General features: G+C 32.7%; 1 protein-coding gene across 2 annotated transcripts; it reads left to right on the top strand.

Annotated features, from left to right (window-relative positions):
• The first annotated feature begins 4,630 nt into the window (after positions 1-4,630).
• Positions 4,631-6,981, top strand: LOC111790095 (glucan endo-1,3-beta-glucosidase 8-like). Of its 2 annotated transcripts, XM_023670900.1 has the most exons (3): positions 4,631-5,675; positions 5,751-6,611; positions 6,688-6,837. In XM_023670900.1, exons 1-3 carry the CDS (start codon positions 5,347-5,349, stop codon positions 6,722-6,724), a joined length of 1,227 nt encoding a protein of 408 aa, XP_023526668.1. In that variant the 5' UTR covers positions 4,631-5,346; the 3' UTR covers positions 6,725-6,837. The 2 variants fall into 2 exon arrangements, with proteins under 2 accessions (XP_023526668.1, XP_023526667.1); XM_023670899.1 differs by having other exon boundaries at positions 5,751-6,981.
• Positions 6,982-11,446: the final 4,465 nt, after the last annotated feature.

The raw sequence follows: 11,446 nt of genomic DNA, 5'->3' as shown, positions 1-11,446 counted from the left end.
ACACCTCAACTTTTGGTGCATGGATGAATTGATGGGAAAGTATGGAGAAAAGTTTATGTGCTTTCTGATACGATTTATTATAATTATAACTATGCATGGTCCTATAGGTTATAATTATTGTTTTTTAGATCAATTGACTCGAACCGTGATGTTTTTATCCATTTGGCTATGCTCAAATTGACATTCATACACGTTATTTGTATTCGAGGTTTTCCTTTTTAATGTTCAAATGAAAGTGGGGCTTAATATTTGTTCGTTTCATACGTTGTGGCTATGGGTGGCCTACCTTAGAATTGACTTTACTTATATTCCTTTTTTCTACTTTAGGACATATTCATCGCTTTTATATTATTTGTCTAAAGTTTTGCTTGTTCCAAAAGGAAGCGCTGACATAGTTTTTGTTCACTTCTTAATTTATGATTTTGATTTGATTATGGCATATTAAGACTAAGCTTAACTAAACAAAAATTAAAAGAAAAAAAAAATGATGTGTTTATTAAGAGATTGCGTGTTTGAACGCGAGATGTTATGGTTCACATGCTTTATGATTTAAAAATACTTTTATTTTGTTATATTTATTATTTAATAAAAGAGTGGTGATCTGATTAGGCGGAAATGCATTTTAAAAAATATTATTTAATGTTAAATAATGGATAAAAATTTCAATATTAAATTGTGTTGATCTGACTTGAGATTGAGAAGCAGTGGCCACATTCAGGAGGCATCCTCCGGTGCTAACAAATCTTGTCCCTTTTTATTATTATTATTATTATTATTTATTTATTTATTTATTTATTTATTTATTTATTAACTGTTCTTGAAATTCCCTTAAGTGTCGACACAGAAATCAGTAAGAGAATAAGGTAAATATTAATCCATTGATAGATGGGATTTGCTAATTCGATTTGTTTTTCCATTTCTTTCTAAATTTGAGCATTAATGGATTTTTAGTATTTATAAATATGTCATAATATTTTGTTTTTCATCCAAAATGCTTTTAAACTGGTTTCAAATAAAAGTTTGAGAAATAGAAAACGTTACCCATAGCAAAAGGACAAGTGCCGAAAACTAACAAATGTGACTTATTTAGCCGGCATCGTCGTTTGTATATGCAGTCCTTACTTTAACTTGAGAAAAAATGATAGACATAGGATGATCTCACCGTTGGAGTTGGAAAATGCAATCACATAAAAATGGTTATGTGTTATATGATATTTATGCTTCAGTCAATTCATCCAATCCAGCCCATAAGACTTCGAATAGTAAATCCATTTATAGTGTTGGTATAAACTTATGTCACTAACTTTTCTTGGATAGTAGTTATGGTGTCCCATCAAAAAAGACTCTATAACAATCCAAAATAATAAAATGGGATCAAAAAAATTTCAAATCCGGTTGTGTAAGCTAAACATTGCGGAAGAAGTTGATCAAAGATTTTTTTTTTTTAATTAATTTACCAATTTGACTCTAACGTAATTACCCCACCTCTCTAAGTAGAAGAATGATCATTAATTAAGAATACGTGAAAAACAAAATTGTTTTCAAAAGAAATTTATAAACAAACCTTGAAAAATAAATTTTATTTCATAATACAATATGATTGTAAACCTCGTCCAAAACATTGTTTTATACTAATTTGTTTATGCTTACTTTTCATTTTCAAACTAACTTCTAGTTTTTAACATTTAGCCCAAAACGAAACTCTCAATAATTATTAGTCTCTAAGAGTTTGTTAACTAGGTTAAAACGTTGCTAGGTTCACGAGTAATCTAGTTGCATTCTGGTCTTAGTGTATGTCGTCAAAATTCTAACTTTAATCTGCTACAAATCTCATGAAGTTTGTGCTAGCCCTAATAGTCTCACAATACGAATGTGACATAAGAGGGAACAACCCTCGTGCTTGCCACCTTTATGTGGTCTCTTATCCTATGCTGACAAGAACATGGTTAGAGAATAGATGGAGCCTATAATCACATCCANTTTTTTTTTTTTTTTTTTTTTTTTTTTTTTTTTTTTTTTTTTTTTTTTTTTTTTTTTTTTTTTTTTTGTACGGGTTCAATCTTGTTTTTCCTTTCTGATCCCTTCGTCAATTTAGTTCCTTCACTAAAGTTCAACAACTTTTAACTACGAATGCAATAAGACGATAATCATGAAAAATGATGAAAACCGAGTGTTACCCATACTGAAAATTTTCCTTCTGTGGTGTATATANATCAAAGATTTTTTTTTTTTAATTAATTTACCAATTTGACTCTAACGTAATTACCCCACCTCTCTAAGTAGAAGAATGATCATTAATTAAGAATACGTGAAAAACAAAATTGTTTTCAAAAGAAATTTATAAACAAACCTTGAAAAATAAATTTTAGGGATCCAATTTCATAATACAATATGATGGTAAACCTCGTCCAAAACATTGTTTTATACTAATTTCTTTATGCTTACTTTTCATTTTCAAACTAACTTCTAGTTTTTAACATTTAACCCAAACAAAACTCTCAATAACTTATTAGTCTCTAAGAGTTTGTTAACTAGGTTAAAACGTTGCTAGGTTCACGAGTAATCTAGTTGCATTCTGGTCTTAGTGTATGTCGTCAAAATTCTAACTTTAATCTGCTACAAATCTCATGAAGTTTGTGCTAGCCCTAATAGTCTCACAATACGAATGTGACATAAGAGGGAACAACCCTCGTGCTTGCCACCTTTATGTGGTCTCTTATCCTATGCTGACAAGAACATGGTTAGAGAATAGATGGAGCCTATAATCACATCCATATAGCATAAATATTGCATTATTAGGTGCATATGCACCATACTAAGTATAAAAGTACAAATGTGGGTCTCAACGCTAATGTTAGGTCTCTTACTAAGGATTAACTATTATCCTCTAACAGTACCACACTCATACAATCATATAACATTACATGAGATATAGTAATATGCAATCATATTTCTATTAACCTAATGACTCAGTCTATTCATAAACAATCAGTAAGTCATAATAAACTAAACTTAACACTGTAATACAATTAATCAGCANTATTTTTAATTTTTATTTTTTTCATTTCTTTCTTAAATTATTTTTCGTTTTCTTTTTCAAAACATCAAAAGTGATTATATTAATTATAAATATGTTTTTATGTTTGTAAGAGACTTTTTAGTTAAACATTTTAATTATTTTATGATCCATCCTCCCAAATAATTCTTCAAAACTTTTTTAGAAACTTTTTCGTATTTATTAATTTTTTAAACACATAAACTGTTATATTAAACTCATTTAAATTATTCAAAAATTTAAGGTGTAAAAAAAAACATTTTTTTTTAAAAAGTAATTCAGAAACACTATTAAGTCATTTTAAAAAAAAATATTTTTTAATATGAAACAAACTCAAATCCCCTTCCCCTTTCTTTCATTTCTTTGGTTTCACATGTTTGTATAACTTGACAAGTCGACTAACTTGTACTACCTAATCGAAACCATAAATATTTAGCAATGTTAGAATATTTCATTTTTTTTTTGGATTAAGTAGAATTGAATTTTGAAAAAATTGAAAATTTGGTGCAATATGCTAATTGACATTTTTTATTGGGTCAATCCTATCAAAATTAGGAATATTTACGGTTGTACCATATGGGTGACTTGTAAATACTTGATATATGAATTTGTATTAAATTTTAGTTTGTTGATAAGTAGAAATTTTTTAACCCAATCGAGAACTCTAATTATTTGAATCACCAATCGAATCAATTTAAAATTTAGAGTTGATTCAAAAACAATTTCCAATCCAACTCTCCGTAGTGTATTGAATCTCCCTTGGTTACGTGTGGTTTTAGATTGAAATGAAATCCAAATATATTAATATAAAACTTTATATATAATATATTGTATAGTTTAATGGTGTGATTGCGTCGGCAACCGACCACCACACAGTGGCAAGTGTGAAATGACGATTGTACCCTCGATGGTTTAATATGGAACTCANGTGGTTTTAGATTGAAATGAAATCCAAATATATTAATATAAAAAACTTTATATATAATATATTGTATAGTTTTTAATGGTGTGATTGCGTCGGCAACCGACCACCACACAGTGGCAAGTGTGAAATGACGATTGTACCCTCGATGGTTTAATGTGGAACTCCCGATGTTCTTCCTCACCCTTTTTGAGTAGAGAACAAGAAAGCTGGGGAACTCTTTGCCCTTTCCCCTTTCCCCTTTCCCCTTTCCCTTCATTCTATTTCCCTTTTGCAGATAAATATTTTCTATCTTTCCCCTATTTTTGGGCTTTTTAGTCATAAATTTATAATAAAAAGTTCAAACAAAGTAGAATTATTTTTTCATTTTTAATTTTCCTTCCATTTCCTTGATTGGGGGGGATAGCGGATATGAAATCCCACCTCTAATTGGTGCACCCACTGTTCTTCCTGATTACCAGAGACCCGAAGCCCTTTCCCTTTCAGTTTGTATTTCAATCCTTCCTCCANAATTGGTGCACCCACTGTTCTTCCTGATTACCAGAGACCCGAACCCCTTTCCCTTTCAGTTTGTATTTCAATCCTTTCTCCACTAACATTTGTAGCTGTTCTTCTTGTTCTTGTTCCAATTTCTACCACTGCTTCGNAGAGACCCGAAGCCCTTTCCCTTTCAGTTTGTATTTCAATCCTTCCTCCACTAACATTTGTAGCTGTTCTTCTTGTTCTTGTTCCCATTTCTACCACTGCTTCCATCCGCCATTCAATTATAACCGTTGAGGGCCCCCTTTTGTCTTGATCTATCTCTCTCATAACCCCCATTTCTCCGTTTTTCCTTTCCCACTCTCCACTTTCTCTGGTGCCGCTTCTGGTGTTCATCATTTTCTTTCTTATTTCATCCCCTTCTTCTCTGCTTATTTGATTTCTTCCTTTTTTTTTAGGCTGTTCTTCTTCTTGTTCTTCTTCCTTTTCCCCTGTTTCACTCTCAATCTCCTCTGTTCTCTGCTTTTCCTGATTTGGGTTTGCTTTTATTCCTATTTCCACTGTACACCCACAGGAATTTCAATCTCATCCTTTTTCTTCTCCCTCTACTTACCTTTATTCCTACTCTTACTTCTTCATCGCTTTATTGGATTCTTTTTTCATCTCTCTCTCCCCCTCTATCACCATCTCTGTTCTCGTGGGGGCAAATATTGCCGGATCTTCGGGGGGAAGACGGAAGGTTCTTCAGTCTTTTTTCTTTTTTTCCCGATCTTTTTCTATAATCAATCTGTTCAGATCACTTTCATTTGCTAATTCCATCTGGGTATCATTGCTTTTTGTTATTTGATTCTTTTCCCCCCCTTTTGTTGGCTGTGAGCGAGGTGGGAAAATGGGAAGATTATGGATTCTGAAATGGGTTTTGTTGGTTGGGGTTTTGGGTTGCTGTGTTGAAGGTCTTGGAGTGAATTGGGGAACTATGGCGAATCATAAATTACCCCCTAAGACCATTGTGCAGATGTTTAAGGATAATGGGATTCAGAAAGTGAAGCTGTTTGATGCAGACCAATCCTCCATGGGCGCTCTGGCTGGCACTGGTATTGAGGTCATGGTTGCCATTCCTAATGATCAACTTGTCGCCATGGGAGACTACAATCGAGCTAAGCAATGGGTGCAGAGAAATGTCTCCCGTTACACCTTTGATGGAGGAGTTACCATCAAGTAATTCATTTCAAACCACACAAAATTGTTTAAGCTAAGCCTGTGTTTTGTTCTTACTATGATGTTCTTGTACAGATATGTTGCTGTTGGCAATGAGCCATTTCTATCATCTTATAATGGATCATTCTTGAATGTTACCTTTCCAGCCCTTCAAAACATTCAAAATGCACTCAATGAAGCTGGTTATGGGGAGACCATCAAGGCAACAGTACCCTTAAATGCTGATGTTTACAACTCCCCCGTGAATACCCCGTATCCGTCTGCTGGTCGGTTTCGGAGCGATATCAATGGACTCATGACTCAAATCGTCCAGTTTCTAAGCAAGAACAATGCACCATTTACTGTCAACATATACCCTTTTCTTAGTCTTTATGGCAACGACAACTTCCCATTCGACTATGCTTTCTTTGATGGTGCAAGCAATCCTGTTGTTGACATGAACACTGGCATTCAATATACCAATGTTTTCGATGCGAACTTCGACACGTTAGTGTCGTCTCTGAAAGCTGTAGGACTTGGGGACATGCCAATTCTAGTTGGCGAGGTTGGATGGCCAACTGATGGGGATAAGAATGCCAATGCTGGCAATGCTTATAGATTCTACAATGGCCTTCTACCAAGGCTTGCAGCCAACAAAGGCACCCCATTGAGGCCTGGATTCATTGAAGTGTACTTGTTTAGCTTTCTGGATGAAAATGGCAAGAGCATTGCTCCAGGGAACTTCGAGCGGCATTGGGGCATTTTCGGGTACGACGGTCAGCCGAAGTTTGGCATGGATCTTTCAGGTCAGGGCCAGAACAAGCTGCTTGTGGGAGCACAAGACGTGCAGTATCTTCCTCAAAAGTGGTGTATGTTCAATCCAAATGCTAAGGATTTAAGCAAACTAGCTGATAACATAGACTATGCGTGCACTTTTTCTGATTGCACTTCGCTTGGGTATGGATCTTCTTGCAATAATTTGGATGCTAATGGGAATGCGTCGTATGCGTTTAATATGTACTTTCAGGTGCAGAATCAAGATGAATTGGCGTGTAATTTTCAAGGTTTAGCTACAATAACCTCGCAGAATCTTTCACAAGGTACTTGTAAGTTCATCATCCAGCTAGCTTCGTCTTCCCCCTCCTTTGATGCTTCATTTGTTAGCTTAGTATCTATGGCCTTGTTATTCACAGCAATGTTGCTATGATTTGGTTGTGTAGATACTTTATGATGATGATGATGTTCCATATTATTGCTCTTATACTTCATTTTTTCTAATGTTCATTAGTTTATGAGTGATTCTATTCGATCGCTGTTTTGATTCTCATCCTAGTTGGAATTCTTGTTGAATCTTTCATCTCTTCTGCATTTTGTCTTGGTGGAATAGTGCATATGAAAAGAGGCATTAATGGATGTTAGAATCTGTTGAGAATGAAGAACGTAATTGTAACCGTCCAAGCCCACTGTTACTAGATGTTGTCCTATTTGGGTTTTCTTTTTCGAGTTTTCCCCTCAAGAATTTTAAAACGTGTATTCTAGGAAGAGATTTCCATACTCTCATAAACAATGTTTCGTTCTTGGGATCTCACAATCCACCCTCATTTGGAGTCCAGTGTCTTCGCTGACACTCGTTTTCTCTTGCTTTTTATTTTTATTAATAATTCTATTTTGAAGGATTGAAATTAAATTTGGAATGAATAGTATTAAATTATAAGGAATTAAATAATGATGTATGTATTAATTTGTATGGAGTTGTACATATGCATTAATGATGATCCAATTAAAAGCATTTATTTAATTTTTATGATTATTTAGATGTGGAAGAGGGTTTGAACATGTTTAAGGCCGAATTTCAAACCATGCCACCATATGACTTGCCCATTAACCCATTCCCCCGAATCGGAAGCCAAAAACGCCACCAATGGAGCCACATCCATGCCCTCCCCCACCCGCCCCATTGGGCACTCTTCCGCCACTTTCTTCACCTCCTCCTCGCTCCTCCCCCTCAGAAACATCTCCGTCGCAATCGGCCCCGGCGCTGATGGAGAGGCAGAAGGGGGGAAGAAGAAGAAGAAGGAGGAGGAGAAGGCATAGTAGCCATTTTGATTGAATGTGAGTGAAGAGTGATAGATTATAGGGAGAAGGCGATTGTGATGAGGATTGGTTCATCATCATCCATGTCGTTTTTGTTTGTTAAAAACTTCATTCAAATCTCATTCACTTTCCTCATAAATCTAAACATTTTTGCGTCACTAATCCTATTTCTTTACTTAAATTGGTCTCCTGTGTCATTCTTCATCCTCTCTTCGTCCCTCTCCACTTTTTTTTTTTCTATTTCCTCTAAATTTCCTATTTCATTCTTTCTCCTTTTCTCATCCCTCCTATTTCATTTTTCATTTTCATACCTCTTTTTTTTATATATATATATATAATTTTCTCCATTTATATATATATTTTTTCAAAAAAAAAAAAAAAAAAANTTTAAAAAAAAAAAAAAAAAAAAGATCATTTATATTTTTCTATAAAAATCATATTAAATAAAACATTTAAAACATCCCAAAAATTTTAAAAATATATTGTAAAGAAAAATATAATATAATATTAGAACATAATTTTTCAAAATTTAACTTTCAACCTAGTTTTTAACCCTTTAAAAAATATATTTATATATATATATATATATATATATATAAGACTTGGCTTTCATTATGCATAAATATTATTATATTAAGACACGAACATAAATTATTATATATAAAAAGTGGAGTGCGAACAACCCCTCATCTTTATTAATTTAAGCTAATAGATAAAAATCTCTTACTCATTCTCTATTCATATAAAGATTCTTTGACATTCGAATTAAATAGATATCTTATAGTTTCATTATACCTAAAAAAGTTATTCAATCAATTATTTATTCTTTTATTAGTAATTATTGGTTTAATTTGTTATCAAACAAAAAAAATAAAAAGCGATTTTAAAATATATTAAATAATGCTATCTTATTAAAAATTGTGTGTGTGTGTGTTTTTTTTTTAATAATTTGAAGAGTATTTATACGAAGATGTATTTCACTAAATTGAAAATTGAAAATTGAAATAAACTAATGAAATTCAATGTCATTAATATTTTGAATTTTGAAACCCTATCTTTTTCATTTTAATTTAGTTATTAAATTTATTTTTTATGAAGTATAAGAATTTAAATAAAATTTGAATTAAGTAAAAATAAAAAATAAAAAAATAATAACATTTTAATTATAACACTAATGAGGTTCATTCCAACCAATTCAAAATGAACACAATTAAAAGAATGTAAGTTTCTCTTATTATTTGCATTACAATTAATTTTTCATTACAAATACATAAACATGGCCTAATTATATAATATAATTTGCAACAATACTCATATTCATACTAATAACACTAAAAAAGAAATTAATGACTTTCTATAATTTCTCATCAATGTTAAATTATATTTTTGAATTTTCCATCTAAAAATATCTCTAAATTTTCAAAATTTTCAATTAGTTTTGGATTAATCTTTAAATTTTAAAAAATCTTTCAAAAGTTTAATTAATAGCCTTAAATTCTTTTTAGAATTTCAAAAACACTTTAAACAATTTCAAAAAAATGCTTTTATGGTTAGTATCAGTTTCAAAAATAGTTTAAAAAATAGTGAATGAACAAGTAATTTTAAGAACTTTTTAATTTTTACTTAGTATAATTTCATTGGTGTTTTTTAAACCTACAAGAATATTTTTTAAATTTTCAACAAATTTGAAGGGTACTATTAACAAGGAGAGCCAAAACTTGGATTGAAAGTACAATCTTCATTAATGTTCACAACGTTTAAATAGACTGGTTTTTGGAGTTAGCTCACCTTCGCGGGATCACGACCCTTTGTCCCAGCCATTGTAGCACGTGTGTCACCCAGGGGATAAGGGGCATGATGACTTGACGTCATCCTCACCTTCTTTCGGCTTATCACCAACCGTCTGCTCAAGGTTCCCATCTCAACGGTTGGCAACTAAACACGAGAGTTGCGCTCGTTGCTGGACTTAACCTAACACCTTATGGCACGAGCTGACGACAACCAAAGCTACCGACTAACTCCTAAAAATATACTACTAACCAAATCCTGAAAATGACATAAAATATACTACTAATCAACTCAAAAAGAGAAAAAATATTAACCAATTACGGATATATAAGATATACTCCATAACTAATTACAGTTATACCACAAAATATATTCACTAGATATCTTTATATCTTAATACTCCTCCTCAAGTTGGAAATTGTATGTCAATCACACCCATTTTGTCTTTCATAAAATCAAGTTGTTGTCTTCCCAAAGCTTTAGCAAAAACATCTGGCAATTGCATTTTAGTCGAAACATAACACGGTTTAATGATTCCAGCTTATAACTTTTCTCGAACTATATGACAATCTATTTTAATGTGCTTCGTACGTTCGTGAAAAACTGAATTGACTATTATATGTAATGCTGCTTGATTATCACAATATAACAATGTTGGTTTGAATAGCGGAACTATCAAGTCTTGAAGAATGTGTTTCAGCCAAGTTAACTCTAAACAAGTATTTGACACAGCTCGATATTCGGTTTCTGCTGATGATCTGGACACATTGGGTTGCTTTTTAGACTTCCAAGAAATAATTGAATTTCTCGGAAAAATGCATAACCCATAAGTAGACGGTTTGGAAGTTTTGACAACCACCCCAGTCAGGATCGTAATATACTTGTAATCTCAAGTTGTTTTCAGATGACAATAGAAGTCCTTGACCAGGGTACCTTTGATGTATCTCAGAACTCGAAGAGCTGCCCAATTTGGTTTTCTTGGTTCATGCATAAATTGACTAAGCATACGAACTGAATACACTATGTTAGGCATAGTATCAGTTAAATATATTAATATGTCAATCTATTTACTTACATCATTCAACTTCTCTCCTTCTCTTAAAGTAAGTTTCAGATTTTGCTTCATAGGGAATTTTTCTAGACGTGCTCCTGTAAGGACCTGTGTCTTGAAGAATTTCTAGAGCATACTTTCTTTGAGACATAAAATTTCTTTTCTAGATCGAGAAAATTCAATGCCTCGGAAATATTTCAAATTCCCTAAATCTTTGATAAGGAATTTTTCTAGTAAACTAGTCTTGAGATGTTTAATTTCTTTGAGATCATAGATAAGAACTGCACTAAAAGAAGTATCTCTACTCTTAGTAAATAAAAGAGTAATCTAATCTGCTTTGAACTGAGTGTAGCTTGCATTTCGTATAGTGGTAGAGAATATGGAGAACCAATTGCAAGAAGCCTGTTCTAACCCATAAAGAGATTTTTGTAGCCGACATATTGCATTCTCCCCCTGTCGGCGAAGACCTGGTGGTAAAGACATGTAGATTACCATGGAGAAAGGCATTTTGAACATCCAACTGATGAGTGAACCATTGTCGAGTAGCAGTGAGTAAGCAACGAAGTGTAGTAAGTTTCGTTGTAGGAGAAAATGTCTATTTGTAATCAATACCTTCAACCTGAGTGTATCCCTTTGCTACCCGCTTAAGTAGTTTATAACGTTCAATAGAACCATCAGAGTTGTATTTAATCTTGTACACCCAACGACAGCCAATAGTTTTATGGCTAGGTGGTAGAGGAATGAGAGACCAAGTATGATCGAACATGTATTTGGCGTTAATATCATATTATTGCACTGATTCCAATGTCAAATTTTTTTGAATTTGCATCTTGAGATGGTTCCTCAATTGTGCCATCAA

The sequence above is a fragment of the Cucurbita pepo genome, chromosome LG03, assembly GCF_002806865.2.
Source record: "Cucurbita pepo subsp. pepo cultivar mu-cu-16 chromosome LG03, ASM280686v2, whole genome shotgun sequence".
NCBI classification, from domain to species: Eukaryota; Viridiplantae; Streptophyta; class Magnoliopsida; order Cucurbitales; family Cucurbitaceae; genus Cucurbita; species Cucurbita pepo.
The sequence above is the reverse complement of the archived record's forward strand: the minus strand, read 5'-3'. Positions and strand labels throughout refer to the sequence as shown.

What these genes read in the sequence shown, in the direction of transcription:
- LOC111790095 (XM_023670899.1), top strand. Translation starts at nt 5,347, where the DNA reads ATGGGAAGATTATGGATTCTGAAATGGGTTTTGTTGGTTGGGGTTTTG. An exon ending in GATGGAGGAGTTACCATCAA is followed by an intron (nt 5,676 to 5,750) that starts GTAATTCATTTC and finishes GTTCTTGTACAG; the next exon opens with ATATGTTGCTGTTGGCAATG.